At 49.4% G+C, this 18,439-nt stretch overlaps 1 protein-coding gene across 5 annotated transcripts in view; it reads left to right on the plus strand.

Annotated features, from left to right (window-relative positions):
* Positions 1–18,439, plus strand: part of RPS6KA2 (ribosomal protein S6 kinase A2) — a 359,802-nt gene that overhangs the window by 272,380 nt on the left and 68,983 nt on the right. For 4 of the 5 annotated variants that reach the window (XR_007470469.1, XM_049695209.1, XM_033403996.2 and 1 more), the window contains 2 exons: positions 4,029–4,110; positions 18,346–18,426. Coding sequence is in view for 4 of the 5 variants with exons in the window: in XM_049695209.1 (XP_049551166.1) it covers positions 4,029–4,110; positions 18,346–18,426 (163 nt within the window). In the remaining variant the exon portion in view is untranslated. Of the gene's footprint in view, positions 1–4,028; positions 4,111–7,317; positions 7,480–18,345; positions 18,427–18,439 lie in introns of those variants that run through there. The other variant, XM_033403997.2, reaches the window with a different exon arrangement.

Raw genomic sequence — 18,439 nt, forward strand, 5'->3', positions numbered from 1 at the left:
GATGGAGATGGGGACCCACCTCGCAGGCGGGGCCCAGGGTTGCTGGGTGGGCGCTGTGTGATGCCCTGGCCTATTTCAGGACCCTGATTTCACTGAGCGCCCTCCCGCCAGGGTGTCTGGAAGCAGCAGAGATGGAAAATGCCTTCTGAGCTCAAGGAAAATGGATCTGAGCCTGTCCGTGCAAAACCTGGCTGAGCAAAAGCTACGTTGACGACGCCCTGCTCAGAGATCTGGGCGTTAAAAATGAAAGGAGAAAAGAGTTTTCCAATTCCCTGCAAAGTTTGAATTTCAATTTTGATTAAAAAAAAAAAATTCTTTGGGAAACCAGCGAAATCCTGGTGTTGGGCGGAATCCCCTTGGAATGATAAGCTTCGTAACACTCCACACTTTGCCTTCCCAGCCATCATTGTATGAGGCATAAAAAAGTAAAGTTTAAAAGATTAATAGCTTCTGATATTAATAAATAAAGAGATAAATTAAGAGATTAAAATTAAAATAAGTAAGTGAAGAGAAATAAAAGGAAGAGGCAGTGGCAACGCCTACAGATGTTTAACCTCCATTAACTACTGACTCACGAGCTCAACCACTGCCTGTGTGTTGGGGCTGGTCACCGGATCAGGACCGTGGCGGACACTGGAGGTGAGGTTCAGGGTTCCCGGTGGACGAGGCTGCTGTGCCGACCCAGCAGGGCTCTGGAAAGCTCCACCCAGAGGTCCCCTGGGAACGGTGGGCACTAGAGAACCACGATGACAGATCTTATGTGTCCACACAGCAGTGTTTGTTACGAATGTTTTATAAAAGCCGAACTAACAACAAGAGGGGGAAATCCCTATGTCCTACCGCCCATATTATTTTATTCTTCATCTCTAAATGGAAATCACATGTCCTTATGCAGGAGTATCTTCCTTTTGCTCTCGGTAAGAGAGAAGAAGGGCACGACTACGTGTTTGCATCCGGCAGGAAGCTCCTGTTACACAGACGTCTCTTGCAGAGACTCCAGAGAGTAGGGAGCTGGCGTGAACCTGGGCTCCGGGCTCACGTTCGCCCCCCACCGGGTCCCTGTGTTCTTTCTGTCACCCCTTCAGTGACTGCAGCCGTTGGAGACACGGAAATGGATAAAACGCCACCAAGACCTCCTCGCTCGTGCCTGCTGCTGGGAATCCCCCAAGTGACTGTCCTCCGCCCGCACCCTTCACCCCCCTTCCTCAGCCCCCGCTCTCCCCTTGTGCAGCCGGAAGATCGTTGCTGGAAAGGAGCAGCGCTCAACCCCAAGGGGGGCCCCGGCTTCGGGTTAGGGTCTGTCACAGGGATGTTTGAGGCTGGCGGCCTCAGGACTGTCCCCAGACGGGACCACACAAGGGGCAGCGTGCACTGCCATCCCCACGCTCCGCCCTGCAGAGCCCAGGGAGCCAAGTAGCCCGTTTGCCGAAGGAATTTGCTGGGAATAATGGGGACGGTTTCTGGCCATTAGTAATTTGGTCAGACCATGATTATTTCAGTGATGGCCGGAGAGCAGGGGGTCGGTAGTGCTTGGGAGCAGAGGAAGACAGTATCCTTATTGGTCAAGCAGGCGGTGGGAAGGCAGTGAAACACGCTGAGGACTGGGGCAGAGGGTGTCCGAGTGTTAAAATGCGTGGCGCCGCCCACATGTTCCCCGAGACCTTCAAGGAAGGTGGAAACAAAGCCTTTGCCCCCTCCCTGGCTCGTCTCCCGCCCCTCGGTCTCCCCAGGCAGATAAGGACCGGATTGTGATCCCGCGTTCTGAGGTGTGATCAAACCCCAACGAGAAACGTCCTTGCTCCCCCGTGACTATCTGTAAATGTCTTCCTCTGGGGGGAAGGTTGGTACCCTGGCGTCCTCTGGAAGCGCATGGCCGCCATGCACTTGGGTCGTGCGCTGGGAGGACACTGCAGACCAGTTGCCAGGCTCGTGTGTTGAGGGGACGCTGCAGACCAGTTGCCAGGCTCGTGTGTTGAGGGGACGCTGCAGACCAGTTGCCAGGCTCGTGTGTTGAGGGGACGCTGCAGACCAGTTGCCAGGTTCCAGTTCTGAGACAGAGTTGAAAATCTCGCTCAGAGAATGAGGTAGTGATTGGGCTGATCGCGGTAATACACGGAGACTAGGGCAGCTTCGGGTGACACACATCTGTCGCCACGTGTGCTCACGGAAGGGCTTTGCAGAGTCCCGGCTGAGCTGCTGAAGAAGCAGCTCTAAAAATAAAATGCGGGAGCACATGAAAAGCCCCCGGGGTTAAGTGTCAGAGATTCGGCAGCTGTCTTTGCTGAAATGGTCCGGTCGTTTGGGAACTTATCTCACTACATTAGAATGTGTTCCTGAATCACATAAGGATGAAGAGGCGAGAGGTGCGGGATGCCTCGGACGGGAGGGCTCTCCCCGGGCAGACAGAGACAAGCTCTTCACTTGTATTAAATCCACTTTTAAGTCAATTGTTACCGTATTTTTGTTGTTTCTCTCGAAATGGGTTTGTCTCCTGTTGGGTGCTCTGCTTGCTGTAGGGCGTTTCTTGCAGGACCTGGTGTGTGGCAGGAGCCTGACAAATATTGGTAGTGTGGAGTTTTTTTTCCTGTTCTTTTGAAAATCAAAGTAGAACTCCTTTTTAAAACAGATGAATATAGATAGCCATTATTATCCATCATCTCATTTTTATTAATAAAACCTGAGTTGCAATAAAAGAAAACAGGTTCATGAGAAGCGATCCATACAAGATTTGCATCCTTGAAACTAAACCATCATGGTCAGATGCCATGTGAGCACGGCCTTCCGTGTGGACTTGAGTGGACAGTCTTCCCTACTTCTGAATCCACGCATGTACCTCATATACATATTCATGTGTGAGTTCCTATGGAACCCCCTTATATTGTGGGGAAGAGGCGGAGAAAGGAATGAAAAGGGGGACAGAGAAGACCGACTCTGGGTATTCCAAAGGCTCGACCTTCTGAACGCACATCCTGCATATACCTGTCCTCATTTTTCTCCGTTGTCCCCTCGTTTGGAAAGAGGGGTTTTACCCTTGTCACTAGCATTCCCATGACGAGTGCCTCGTCTTGGGGCTAATGAGTCGTCTTCACTGCAGTACGGTGGGTAGATCACTCTGTCCCGCAGCCCCTGTGGGTTTGAACACGATCCGTGGCGACTGCACGCGGTGAAGCTGCAAGCACACACGCGGCAGCACCTGTGCCTCTGGACACACATGTCGTCTGCACCCGCGTCTCTGTCATGAGAGCAGATTTTTGCATCTATTGGTAAATACTGTTAGGAAAAGCAAATACTGTTGTTTCGTCTGCATGGAAGGTGTTCTGTTCGTAACGGATACCCCAGGTTGGTTGGTTTGTTTTTTTACTAATTTTGTTCAACAACTATGAATGTGTCTTTTAAGCTCAGCCTCTCAAACAATTGTCTTTTCCTCCACGATACACGTCACAATGTATCCCAGCAGATGTTGTGTCCACATGAGATTATGTAAGAGCCATTTAGAAACCAACTCCAGCTGTAAACTTAAGCTACTCAAAGCTGAAATTTGGGTGAAGAAAGCTCAAAATAAGAGAGCCTGGCTCATCTTGAGAGTCAGAGTGTCCTGTGTGGTTGGCAGTGACTCTCAGGGTGGCCTTCGCCTTGGGGATTTACTGGGCATATTTACAATAAACCAAATGACCTCCCTGAAAACTTCTGAATAGTGTTTGTTTTTCTAAACAGCTGGTCTTTTTTTCAAAGGAGGGTGCTATTCCCTCTGATCTAAAATGTTTCGTAGAAAGTGAGTGGTGCCGAAAACAAATGTGATTCTTCATACGAACACGTAACATGGCTCCTCCCAGGGTTGTAATAAATTAGATGAACTTTTCCTGACATCCCAGATGTTGGAGAAGATTTTACATTTAGGTTTTTCCTACAGTGTATTTATTTTATTGGAGTTGCCTAAACTCCCTGTGTATCCCCGTGTCAAATCAAATAAGGAAAGTGAATTTACAGTCATATCAACTGCAGGTGTTCTGTGTGCTCTTTCTCACCAGGTGTTCCTGGTGAGGAAGGTCAAGGGGTCGGATGCTGGGCAGCTCTACGCAATGAAGGTTCTGAAGAAGGCCACCTTGAAAGGTGAGAGGTCACAGAGGGGGAGACACGTAACTGTTGTTACTGGGGGAAATAGACATTCCGTTTAGTGTTGCATGATTTCTGTATGTCAACATGTTACTCTCTGATTGATAATACACAATACCAGCATACCCCTGAGTACTTAACAGAGCCCTGCACGATTTCCACGCTCTTCAGAGGGAAGGCCATATTGTGTAAATACCATCCTCTACATATGCTCTGCTGTAACGTAGCATTTGGGGAAAAGAGCACTGAGGAGGAAAGCAAAAGAGGTTGTTTTGGCTGTATTGGGCAACAAATCAGCCTAAATTCATCCTTCAGACTGGATTGCTCAGTTTTAAACAAAATGTGATTCACGGCTGTATTATTTCCCTTTCTTCCCCCGGACTGGGTTTTAGAAATTCAGTCCCACACCTGATTCCCTGCTTCTATACTCCTCCCCTCCAGAAAAGTATACGCACATAACGCAGGTCAAGGTAAGCTATTATCTAAAATCTCTATTCTAAGCCCAGGGTCATTTAGCCAGCAGTACGTACAGTGAGCACCAACTACGTCAGCTCTGACCACCTCCTATTCACCCATTGGTGAGGGAGGGACCCGTGTCCTAAATAGTGCTAGAGGCTGGGCACGCAACACCTGGCCCGGGCAGGTGAGACGACAGAGTTTATCAGTCACCTGTACTCATCACTGGGGGAGGAGGGCACCGCACAGCATGCTGGGCCACGAGGGGCTGCACAGGAGCAGAGTGGGTTGCAGGGACTGTGAGATTCAGGCTTGGTAGTAACAAGAGGGCGGGGTGGCCCCTGGTTCCAGGGAAGATGTGATGGGCTTGTTCGAATAGTTCTGTGGGCTGGCAGGGAGCTGAACATGTTAGGTTAAAGACCAGGTGGGGTACAGCTGGTCTGGCTTACAGGGAACCAGCAGGGTGGGAAGCCTTTCCTGCTAGATGGGGGGCATATCTGTCAAGGGCAGGGGAACTCATGGTTAAGCCTTTGGGGCCCATGAAACTCAGAGATGTCAAGGCAGCTGTTGAATTTTTAGGCCTTATATCACAGTGTCCTCAGCACCTACATGCAGGGGACAGCACAAAAATATGTCATTCTCTGCCTTCAAGTCGCTTACTGTCTAGCTGGTAAATAAGATCTATTTTGAACCACATAGAACCAATCATATAGAACAGTAAATGCATAGACCAAATATATAGAGACCTAAACATTTTAGATACAAAGGAAGAAAGAGTTCTTCCACATGAGGCCATTCAAAAAGGATTTAGAGGGCTTCCCTGGTGGCGCAGTGGTTGAGAGTCCGCCTGCCGATGCAGGGGACGCGGGTTCGTGCCCCGGTCCGGGAAGATCCCACGTGCCGCGGAGTGGCTGGGCCCGTGAGCCATGGCCGCTGAGCCTGCGCGTCCGGAGCCTGTGCTCCGTCCGCGACGGGAGAGGCCACAACAGTGAGAGGCCCGCGTACCGCAAAAAAAAAAAAAAAAAGGATTTAGAAGGTGAGCAAGACAATTCTTAAAGGATGGGTAAATATTTCTATAGAAAACAGCAATCAAGTTGACATTGTCAGTACAACCCATGAAAGAAAATACAAAAACTGCCCACTTTGGCCAGACTGGAGCCTACATCAGAATCACCTATGTGTGTTTGGGGAAAGTTGTTAAAAATAGATCCCAAGGCCCCACTTCTGGCCTGCTGGATTGTAGTCTCTTGGGGCAGAGCCTGGAATTTGAGTTTTCTAACAAACTGTCCCAGTAATTCTTCTGTACACAAAAGTTTTGGGTTCTATGATACAGTTTTGGTTTTATAGTTTATTGTTGACACTGGAGTTTTAAATTCAACAACATAATTTAAACCGTGCTATTTATAGTGAACTTTTTTATTGTAGCTATAATAATATTTCTAAAATTGTTTGTCGATTGATCATGGCCAAATAGTCCAAGATCCTCATAATAATATAATTTTAAAGAATTGTTCGTTAAAAGATGTATAGGAAACAAAGCAGATTTTGACTTTCTATCCCCAACTTTGAATAAAATAATCTCTTCACTAAACAGTAGTTCCATAGCAATAGAAAATCAAATTGAACATATGTTAGTTCAAGGTCATCGGACTGTCTAAAAAAGTGAACGGCTTCTCTGGTACTGCCTTAGAAGTTAAATAGAGCTACCACATGACGCAACTGTTCTCGCCTAGGTATAACCAAGAGAAGCAAAAGCATACATCTACACAAAAACGTGTACATGAATGTTCATAGCAGCACTAGCTAATTCACAGCAGCCAAAAAGTGGAAACCCCCCAAATATCCATGAACTCATGGATAAAGTACGGTACATCCATGCAGCGGAATATTATTTGGCAATAAAACGAAATGAAATATTGATGCATGCCACAGCCTGGAGGAGCCTTGAAAACATTACGCTGGGCACAAAGAAGCCAAAGTCTCCCATTACTGTGGGACTCCATTTATGTGAAAATCCGGAAGAGGAGAATCCAGAGACGGAAAGCAGCTGAGTGGCTGCCGGGGCCTGGGGCGTTAGGGAGATGGCGTGGCTTAATGACTACGGGGTTTCTTTTGGGGGTGATGAAGATGTTTTCTAACTGACTGTGGTGATGGTTGCACAGCTCTGAATGTTCCAGAAACTATCGAATTGTGCACGTTGGGTGGACTGAGTGGTACATGAATTGTATCTCGGTAAAGCTGTTATTTTTAAAATGAACAGCTGGTACGCAACATGGCCATTTGCTAAAACCCACTCTTTCATCCTCAAAGCATGGAGGTTTACTCTCTCAGACACAGAGCGGGCAGCTCCCTGTGGTTGAAGATGAGGCAGGTCGAAGCAGAAGCCATGTCAGCTCATCCTCTGACCAGATTGTTCCTGGTGAGATCCCCCGCCCATCTCACCTTCCATCAGCACATCTGATAACCTCACCAGCACATGCTCAGTGCCCTTAAATTGTCCCCTTTCTCCTCAAGTTGTAACTGTTCCTTCTTTCCCATCAAATACCATCTCACCCTCTCCTGCCCCCAAAGGAGGAAGAGGGAGAAGTGGGAGAGAAATTGGAACCGTGGGGGAACTTGTGTGTTCACCCTGCTCTGGAGGTGTGAGAGAGAGCCAGGAGCTGGGCCGGCGCTGCCCTTGTTCAGCCCGTCCATCGGCCTCAGCCTTGACCTCTTAGCGCGTGTGCAAACACTCATCTCGGTGATCTCAGCTCCCACGGGAACGCAAGTCTCAACGGTTGTTTATGATCCGATCCAGTGTCCTTGAGAAAGTGCTCCTGATACAAGGTTACATGGATTAGGCGGGACATAAAACTGTGTTACAGAACGATAGTGATGTTGTTAAATGCACGCCTGCCTCCACGTGTACAGGTAGATGCCTGTGTGTGTACGAATACTGAATATATGTCGTGCATGTAGGGAATATGCCAAAACGAAAACACTCACAGGATTATTGGGAGCTTTTATTTTCTTCTCTGTGTTCTATATTTCAACTTTTTAACAAACATAGAACAGGTTTGACTTTGTATAATACAGTTTTTTGTGTAGCATTCCAGAACAATCCGCTTGACTGTGTAAAATCATTTTTACGTTGTGAGAACGAGCCATACAAGCGTAGAACTTAGAAGCGTGAAGTCAGAAGAATTTCCCACGTCCGAGCGCTCCTTACAAGCCAGCTTTTGAACCAAACGTTATTTTGTATCATCTACTATTTTAGCTTTTCAAAATGGTCCATCACTAAAGAACAGATTTTTTTCCCCAGACGTGCAATCAGAACTTATTTCCCTAAGAGAAGATATAGAAGGTTTACGAAACAGTCCTTTGTGTGAGGTGGTGCTTGGACCCACGATAGGAGGACCAAGCACGTCCAGCACGGAGGCCAGGTCTCTGAGCCACCTGGGGGGGGGCCTTAGGAGCTTTCTAGACCTTCTTTTCTCCTCCCTTGTGAAAGAAGCCAGTTGTTTAGATTTGTTTCGTCTCCAACACCTCTGCACTCTGTTAGCCTGAGAGATCTGAATATTCGTAAGCCATTCTCCATCCTCAAAGCATCACCAGTTTTCAGGCTCTTTAGTGAATCAGAAGAACGGGTTAGAAAAGAAATGTGGGTGAGAGCGGCGCCTTCCAGGAGTGCAGACCAGGAACTTCAATAGTGAAATTATTTTGAAAAGGGGAAAACGGAGAGGGGGGCAGAGGACCCACGGCAATGACTGCAAACCTCCGGATGGTTTCTCAGAAACGTGATGGCTGTCCCGTGTACAGAAGGGAGCGTCGTCGTCATTTGGATTCCAAATAACTTGGCAAACGGATAATAGTCTCTGACAGCTCTGTTTCTCCTTTCAATGGGTTTGGAGGGGTCAGGTGCTTGCCCCCGCCTTTCTTTAAAGAGGTGGCACGCCATTTCTAAGGCAGGTGTCAACGGCGGAAGCAGCTGACAGTGTGACGAGCAGGCAGGCGTGAGCCACCCCCAGCCTAACCGCAGCCCCCCTCGCGAGCATGGACGGCGCTGCTTGTGCCCCCGTCGCTTAAGGACCCTTTCAGAGTGTTCAGTGTCTCTGATTGACAAAATTCAACACTGAATTATCGCAGGTGACAGTTCCACGTAAGGAATTCCAAACATAATGAATTCCAAAGGGTGACGCCCCACTTTGTGTTGTAGAGGAATTTGGTTTAAAAGACTGTCAGCGTGGGGCTTCCCTGGTGGCGCGGTGGTTGGGAGTCTGCCTGCCGATGCAGGGGACACGGGTTCGTGCCCTGGTCCGGGAAGATCCCACATGCCGCGGAGCGGCTGGGCCCGTGAGCCATGGCCGCTGAGCCTGCGCGTCCGGAGCCTGTGCTCCGCAACGGGACAGGGCACAACAGTGAGAGACCCGCATACCGCAAAAAAAAAAAAAAAAACACAAGCCTGATCTCCATCCCCTGTTTAGTGAGCTGGTAAGTGGGGACTGTCACCCACGTTAACAAGGTGGTTCCCAGCCTGGGCCACAAGCTGGAATGGCCTGCAGGACTTTCACAAAATGCTGGGGTCACTTCAGGTCAGCTCCTCGAACCCCTGGTCTGGATGTGGTCTGGGCATGAGTATCCGGGTGTCTCTAGGGTGTTGCCAGCAAGAGGACCCCGATGCAGTGGCTGGGAGCACACACACTGGACCCTGGGACCCCATCCGGCTTAGACTCCACTGGCTGTGTCACCTTGGGGAACCTCTCCTGGCCTCTGTTTCCTTCTACTTAAATGAGATGATGTCAGTAATAGTATCTACCTCACAGCCTTGTTGATGTGAGGATTAAATCCGTCAATGCACGTGAGGTGCTGCTGGCACAAGGTTCACCGTCAGCTGTATTCATTTCTGGTCCTTTTCTCCATGAAAACTGGCATTGGAGGTGTGTTAGGACTCTTCTGGTCTAGGTTTGGCTTAGGTCTGATTAAGTGGGGGGCAGGGGGGCGGCGAGGACGAGGGTTGAGCGTTAATTGCCATCTGGTTAGAAAGACTTACGTCTCTGTTCAGCCCTGGTTCCTCCCGCTACGTGAAGAGCCTGTGATCGTGTTAGTTACCAAGGATGCCTGGCACCTGCTGGGGACCACAAACATCACCCCAGGATGGCTCCTTGTGTAGAATTCTCGTTTCAGTGAGGATTGAAACACCGCTCCACGATGTGGAGAGAGCTTCTATGTGAAATATGTCTTCGCAATGAAAACTTTCTGGTAGGACTTCATCTGTGTTCTCATGCCTAACTAATTTTTCAGCCGTTTTCCTTATAAGTCAACTTTCTAAGCCCAAAGGTAATACATGCTCCTTTCTTTGAAGGGAGGAAGTTGTGTCCTGTTGATTCTAAAGGAAGAAAATATTATTCTGGCAAAATCTCTTTGTTTAGTAAGGAACTAATAGACCGTTACGGTCACTTCACGGGTGTTTCTGGCCAGCTGTGTGGGGGTTACTGCCAGAGCCTGGCTGGGAGAGAAGACGCAGATGGTCCCGAATGGTGCTTTCTGAGCCTGTCGGATTGTCCTTTGGAGCCCAGTTTCTGTCGCTCCTCTATCCTTTCTTTAAGTAGAGCTCTGATTCCATCACTCGAATGTCAGCAGATACAGGAGGGAATGCGGGAGCGTGCGGGGTGACCGGGACAGAAGTGCATGGATTACGTTCACGCTGATTACAACGTTTTGAAATAGCCCCTGGTCAGAGTTAGCCTGGTTGGTTTCAAACCTCGGAATGTGGTTTCCAGCACCACTTTATTTCCTCTTCTCTTACACCAAGATGCTTTGTTTGAAAAACACTGACTTAGAAACTAAGCTTCAGTCGGTGCCTTAGTTTGAACAGCTGTTATTTCCATGCTGCTGCATTTATGTCGTTTGATTCACGTTGGATGATGACAGATTCCTGGAGGGGAGGTTTTAAGTGCCCTTATCCTCATTTTACAAATGAGGAAACTGAGTCACAATGCAGTGAAGCCGCACACTCAGAATCACATGATTTGGAGGTGGCGAGGTCTCTATCCCGTGTTCCTCCCCTCCCAGGAGGGGGGCACCTGGGACCAGCTGTGCCCCCCACCCCCAGGGCATCATTTCCTCATCAGAAAGCCTCATCCAGCTGTCCCTGGGATATTTACTATTCAGGGGAGCTGTTTTCCCAGTAGATGATCTAAGACAAAAAGTAACATGTAAACATCATCCTTAAGTAATAGCTCTCCGGTTTGTTGTAATACACCGGCTGTGTGCCTTGGCGTCCTTTATATGTTCATTTCTACCAGAATTGCATTTCTTACATTGTAGAGAAAAAGTAGGAAATAGATTTTTTTTCACTACTTGCATCTTTAATGCCTGTAAATATGAAAGCATGATGGGCTGAAGATATACCCACAGAAGGGTTCTCTGGTAAAGAAGTTAGTTAAGTAACCATGTCAGTCTTGGGGGTGTTTTTTTTGCGGTACGCGGGCCTCTCACCGCTGCGGCCCCTCCCGCTGCGGAGCACAGGCTCCGGACGCGCAGGCTCAGCGGCCATGGCTCACGGGCCCAGCCGCTCCGCGGCACGTGGGATCCTCCCGGACCGGGGCACGAACCCGCGTCCCCTGCATCGGCAGGCAGACTCTCAACCACTGCGCCACCAGGGAAGCCCCAGTCTTGGTTTAAATAATCTAGTGTAGCAACAAATCTTGGGGAATTGTGCCTGATATGATCATCAATGTGGCTAACGTTTTAATTTTCATCATTCATGGTTTTCTTCCTTTTTCCTCTGAAGTGATGAGCAGTACAAAGTTTTGGTCACCAAATGTTTAGCAACACAACTTCCCACGGGAGGCCCCTCTTTGCTATGAATTAGACCTTTGAAGGTTCAAAGATATTGTGTGAAGGTGGATTTTTATTCTGCATCCAGGAGACCACTTGGGATATAACTGCAGACCTGACAGGTTTTTGTGGACAGAGGCAGGAGGCGGTAAGCATGGTCACTCAGCCGGGCAGAGCCTGAGTTCTTCACCAGCCTGGTGTCCGGCTCCAGTTAAAAGGCTCAGGCCTCCCCGTGACCGCGGCCGCCTGCAGATGCACGGCTGCGTGCAGCGCGTGGGATCCCGCGCCCCGCGGTCCCTGAGGGATGTCGCAGCCCCGTCCACAGCGACCCCGGGCTTTTCTAAGGTGTACCTCCTACCTGGCCATCTCTCATCTTCACCGTGACCGATAGGACTTGGTTTTATCTTACGCTTCATTTTCTTTTCAAATACAGTCTCTATATAGTAGAATATAATGTAACGTAATGTAACATGATATGACATGATATATAATGTAGCGTAAAAGTAATGTGTATTGATGGAGGTCATTTAAAAACAGGCAAATACAGGCAATGATGTCCAACTCTAACGAGAGGATTTTGGTCCCAGCCTCGCTGCAGGTGGAGCTCTCCTAAGTAAACCCATCCTCCGAAGGAGGTTAATTATTCTTACCAGGGGTTCTTACACAGCTTGCAGTTGCCACGCACTTCAAGATCAGTTTCATGAGCATTTCCCGACTGGCTCTAGGAGATCGTATGGACCATTTTTCTGAGAGTCGTGGTGACTCGCAGAGGGTGGGGATGCAGGAACTCCCAGGGGGCCTCAAGGCTCAAATCCGCTCAGGGCGCCAAGCCGTCGGCTGGCCGGCAAAAGGCACCTGCGTGCATTGTGGTTTGTCACTTGCCAGAGACTTCAAAGGGCTACAGATGTTGAGACCTTTAGTTAGGGCACAGGGGGCATTAGCCAACTTTTTAACTCCACAAGTCCAGAACAGGCCACGTGGTTGAGGAAAGAAAATCAACAGGGTAGCATGTCCTGCACCTTCAGTTCCACAGGAGCACCTGGGAGCAGGTGCCCCTGAAGTTGTCTGATGGAGAGGGGGGCGTGGAAGCCTTGGGGACGTGGGCTTGATCCGAAAAATGGGGGGGGGGGGTTTCCAGAAAGCAGCTCTGGTTTTGTGTTGTGTGTCACGTCCAGCAGGGTAATCCCACAGTGGGCTTCATCCTCTACTTTCCTGGGAAGGAAACTGTGCCCTTCAGGTAGGACGAAGTTACAGGCGCTCCCGCCTTCATGTCAGCCCCAGGGGCAGCCCCGAGCCCGTAAGGCTGAAGGACGCGGGAAGGTCACAGCCGGCACCTGGAGCTGCAGGTTTCCGTACAGAGCAAAGCAACCATGGAAAGCACGTCACTCTAATCGTTCGCATCGTGGGTCAGCCACAAGTACAGGGTTGATGTGAAGTATAACAGATGTTAATTTATCACCGATGTCTACGGTTTATTAGTGAATCTCAGAATAGTCTAGGACATCTGGGTTTTTCCATCTATACGGTCAAGCCCCGCTCGATTCCAGACTCACGTGTCTCATGCCAGAGAGTAAAGATCCCGGGGAGGCAGTGGCCTGGCCCCAGACCCTGCGCCGGTCCAGAACACCCAGCGGCAGGTTACTGGGGACGTTTCGCCTCAGGCTGGCGTGTCTCACCATTTCTGTAACTCGTTGGCACGGCAGCAATGGAAGGATGTAGGAAGCATCTCTCTGGGCTTTTTTTTTTTTTTAATGCATCTGAGTCTTGGGACTCAAAATCCCTTGGAATCCTTAGCCTCCAGAGGCAGCTTGAGGTGCTCAGCGTCAGAAATGAAGCACCTGCTCTCACGTCGGTTTTCTTTCTTGGTGGAGGGACCGCTCTGCAGCTGCCCGTCAGATGGCTGAGGCACCGTTCAGGCCCTTTCCCTCCATCCCTGGTGGCCCGAGTGACTGCCACCACCCAGAGCGGGCGGTGGTGAGGTCGGGTGCCGGTTCAGCCCGGCAAAGCGAGAACTCGCAGGCCCGGAGATGCCCAGTCACCTTTGCAGAGCTGGCCTCACGCCTGCTGTTCCACATCTGAAGGGCATTGCCTGCGTGACAGCTGTCCTTCCGCATTGTGTTAGCTTGGCCCCGGTCACTTCCCCCGTGGGCCATCTGCAGTGATAAAATCCTGCCCCTGCATGAACACAGCCTTTCCCTTTTCCTGCCACCTTGGACCCAGTGTGCTTGTGTTTCAGCAGTTTATGCGCCGGGGGGTCAGTCTTACCCAACATGGTTGTGAAAGCATCTTCCCCAAGCCGATGTGTCTTATCTGTGCTCCATTAGGTTCACTGTTGGGGCTAGAGTCTTGGTTTCTCTTTCTCCTCTGTTACTTTAGACAGAATAAGAGTGTTTAGATAGTGTGTGCATTTAGGCTTCTGGCCCTTTTTCTGTTTGTTTCAGATAATCTCTGAATTTTTTGTCCGCCTTTTAATTTTATGGCCTTTTGGATGGGAAATCTGTTTGGTAACTCAGTCTATCACTCTCTCCTGTGTTATTTCTTCCATTGCTTTTATTTAAAAAGAAGATCCCCACCCAGACATCAGATGAGTGTTCATCTTTGTTACCATTTTTACAGCTCGTTTTTTTTAACACTTACCTCTTTAATCGATCTTGGATTTATTGTTGTGTAAAATGTAGGGAAGAAATATATATTTATTTTACCCCTATAACCGGACAGCCCCTTGGAAATTTGAATGTAAGCATCTTTTTCTAATTTTGTCACCAGGTTTATTATGGCCTTTGCTTTCCATTACAAATACTATCTTCAGGTATGTAAGTAACACTAAGCAGTGTTCCTCATTCCAAAGAGGTCTGAACTCAATGATAATAACATCAATCCCATTTAGAGGATTTTTAGATTTTCTTAACCAAAGTCAAAGAGTGAGCTTTGCAAGGAGATGGCAAGACGGGGGTAGGAACACAGTGTTCCGGTCCTCTGCCACCTGCTTCACCAGATCACGTCATGGGGGTGGGAGTGGGCCAGGGCTTCTCCCCAGAGGAGGACGTGCCTGGGGGTGGCAGTACATGGGGGTGACAGAAGACTGTCTCCCACCGGCTCCGCTCCCTGAGGCAAAGGACGCAGGAGGCTGAGATGCGTCGGATGAGGTCCCCACCGTGAGGAGCCCATGGGGCCGCACAGCAGCTGCTCAGAGAGCCGCCTTGTCAGCCAGGGTTGGGAGGGGCGGCCCCAGGCCCCCTGTCACTGACGCATCCCCCCTTCCTTCCTGTGACCCTGTCCCACCCAAGGTCTCCTTCTCAGCCTGTGCACGTGCTTGGAGAGACGTCTTTCGGATCCCACTGCTTACGTGGGATCCCTTTCTTCCTTCAGGGTCTTTAGCTGGCGTCCTCTGCGTCTTTTATTGAATGAATGGGTTTCAGCTTTTGCTTCTGCTGACTCTCCTGAAACCCTTTCTCTGCTGTTCTCCCTGGCAGAGCCACTGGAACCTGTAACTCGGGATAGACAGGAAATGGAGAGATTCCTTGTACCGTCCGCCTGGGAATTGTCTGCTTCTGCCCCCTTTGTTCATTCTCCTAAGTGGCGGCCGTGCTGGGGTGTCCACGGCAAGAACGACCAAGGGAGGAGCTTGTGTTGGGAACGTGTCCTGATGGAGCCGCACGGATGCTGCCATAAAACCTCTCTGTAGCTGCAGTCGTGTTCAATAACAGACCGTCTTATTTTTACCTGTACCAGAAACTACTTTTTTAAAGAATGAATAGATGAAATGTGTTTTAATTAAGAAGCATATCAAAACTTCTTAAAACCACACCAAAAAAAGCCACCCAGAGACACCGACCTCTCCTCGGGTCTTGCCCAGCGACCCCATCACACACCCGGTGTCTCGCCTCCCTCCAGAGGGTGGACGCGGTCATGGCTGCGTCCCCAGCGGAGGAGCTGCTGCCCTCCCGGGGCCCCTGAAGGTGGCACCCATGGAGACTTCCCCGGGCCCCCGGCCCCCGCTCCCCCGGGCACACAGCCCTCGGGAGGCTCCCCTGCCTCCTTCTTCACACTGTGGCCCCCAGACTCCCACTTGCTGGGGCAGCTCTGCGTCCTGTGTGCCGGCGCTCGGCCCTTCCAGTGTCTCAGGGCGATTCGGGGCCACTGCGGTCATAGGGGTCTGTATCGGACCGGGCACAGCCAAGCATCAGAGCAGAGAGAAAGATGAGGGAAAAGCCCTTGCCTCTTATCATGCAGTGAAGCCGACTCCACGTACTAGGCAGCGAAGTGACCCCAGCGCAGGCGTGGTCTGGGCTGTGGGACCAGCACCGTCGTGCTTACATGCTACCCGTTGGTCTCGCCGTGACCCCGTGAGGCAGGTACCATCGCCACCCCAGGTTACAGACGAGGAAGCTGAACGGAGCCACCAGTGCGCTGGGAGAGACGGGGTCCGGCTGTGTGTGCTCCAGGCCGCGGGCCCCAGGCTCTCAGCCACAGACCCCCCGGGAAGGCGAGCGGCCAGGGCGCCAAAGCAGAGGTGGTCCCCAGGGATCCTGAGCTCCTGAGTGTGAGAGAGGAAACCGGTCGTGGAGCAAAATGCAGGAGACTGTCCTGGGGCCCAGGGACAGGAAGGACTTCTGTTCTCTTTAATTGTGGTGAAATATGCGTAATAGGATATCCATCATTTTAAGCATCTGTAAGTGGTGTTAGTAAATACATTTGCAACATTGTGTAACCATCACCGCTGTCTCTACCCCAGACTTACTCATCATCCCAAGCAGAAGCTCTGTCCCCGTTAAACAATTCCCCACTTCCCTCCTCCAGCCCCTGGCACCTACCCTTCTGCTTTCTGTCTCTATGAATTTGACTTCTCCAGGGACCTCGTATAAGTAGAATTATATGGTATTCGTCCTTTTCTGTCTGGCTTACTGTGCTTGGTGTAGTGTTTCTAAGGTTTAGCCCTGCTGTAGTGCGTGTCAGGATTTTATTTTTAGGGCTGAGTGATAGTTCATTGCATGGACAAACTCCCTTTTGCTTACTCAGGCGTCCATCAGTGGACCCTTGGGTTGCTGCCGTATTTTTGCTGTTGTGAATAATACTGCTGTAAATGTGGGTGTCCAGTATCTGTTGGAATTCCTGTTTTCAGTTCTTTGGGGAATGGAATTGCTGGGTCATATGGTATTTCTGTGTTTTCTACAGTGGCTGCACCATTTGACATTCCCACCAACTTCACATCCTCACTCACGCTTGTTATTTTCCATTTTTTGTGGGTTTTTTTTTTTTATTATTATAGCCATCCTTTGGGAAGGACTTTTTTTTTTTTTTTTTGCGGTACACGGGTCTCTCACTGTTGTGGCCTCTCCCGTTGCGGAGCACAGGCTCCGGACGTGCAGGCTCAGCGACCATGGCTCACGGGCCCAGCCGCTCCGCGGCATGTGGGATCTTCCCAGACCGGGGCACGAACCCGCGTCCCCTGCATCGGCAGGCGGACTCTCAACCACTGCGCCACCAGGGAAGCCCATGGGAAGGACTTTTTAAATAAAACTTTAAAAGTACATAAGACCAAAGTATGAACAACTTAAATACCTGGTCCATACGGTGATATTCATCATGCTTGTCACGCTTAGAAATATTTGAGGAAAGTTTCTGCCTTCACACACGCGGGGCCGTAGGACGTCACTTGGACATTGCCCTGGTGTACCAATTTGCTTGTGGAATCTTGGAGTTGTTCTTATTCTCAAGTGGTGATTTTGTTTGTTTTTTTGTTTATTTTTTCCTCAAAACGAATCCCATCTGCATTCCCAGATGGCTAAACTTTAGGCAATGTCAGCACTGAAAAGAATAATATTGTAATTGGTTATAACACACTCAGTTTTTTAAAAATTCCATAATCCATAGTTATCCTCAGGAAGAGGAAGAGAAGGGATTTTCCTCTTGATTTCTAGTCCAATCAGAAATGAGAACATTGCCATTTTGTAACCCTAAATGACTCAAGCATCCTTGATCCATATAAGCAAGGATATATACGTAAGCTAATGGATGAAGGATTGTAAGGGAACCCACAGGTCATTCCCTACCAAAATATCACCCCTCGCGTTACTTGTTACTTACAAGGGGATGTACACATCTTTGCAGTGAGAGGCTGATGACTTGCCACCTTGACCCAGTGGAATGTAGCATCACTGAGCAAGGGTAACGCGGCACCCCTCCCCCCATCTGCTGCACCTTGAGGCCTGCAGCATCACCCGGGAGGTATTTTTGCCAAAAATGTTTAGCCTCAACCGTATAAAGCCTCCAGACCTAACCTCGGTTTATAATAAATATAGGAGTTAGAGCAACCAGTAAAGAAACAATCAGACACACGTAGGAACAATCTACAAGAAAACTGACCTGGACTTAACCAAAAAGGCCACAAAAAGCACAGGGGAAAAAAAAGATGCAGGACCATTGTATTCTAGAAGCAAAAGGAATAAGGAAATGTAACAACCAGATCTAACGTGGGAACCTTGACCGAATCCGAGGTTGGAAAAAATAACAGCTCTAAATGACATGGCAGGGCGGGCAGGATTGGAATATGGATCAGATATTAGATGATGTTGTGGAATGATGGCGAATGTTCTTCAGGGCGACAGTCGTGTTAGGGTTATGTAAGAGATCACCCTGTTCTTAGGGAATGCTGCGTGTAAAGGCACCTTGGCGTTGAACGTCACAGTGTCGACAAGTTATTGTCAGATTTGTGGCTAAAATGTGTGCATGTGTGCGGAAAGAGAGGGAGACAGAGAGAGGGGGAGAGAAAATGTATCGAAATGTAAGCAGCTGTTGAATCTAGGTGGAGGACTTAGGGGTGGTCATTTAACCTACTCTTTCAACTTTTGTATATGTTTGAAAAGTTTGTAACAAAAGTCGGGGGAAATTATTTATATCTGATGTCTTGTGTTTCACATCCTGCCTTTGAAAGCCTTCGATTTTTCTGTCTTGCAGTTCGGGACCGAGTCAGATCGAAGATGGAGAGAGACATTTTGGCAGAAGTGAATCACCCTTTCATCGTAAAGCTTCATTACGGTAAAGGGAGGAA

The sequence above is a fragment of the Orcinus orca genome, chromosome 12, assembly GCF_937001465.1.
Source record: "Orcinus orca chromosome 12, mOrcOrc1.1, whole genome shotgun sequence".
Classification (NCBI taxonomy): Eukaryota; Metazoa; Chordata; class Mammalia; order Artiodactyla; family Delphinidae; genus Orcinus; species Orcinus orca.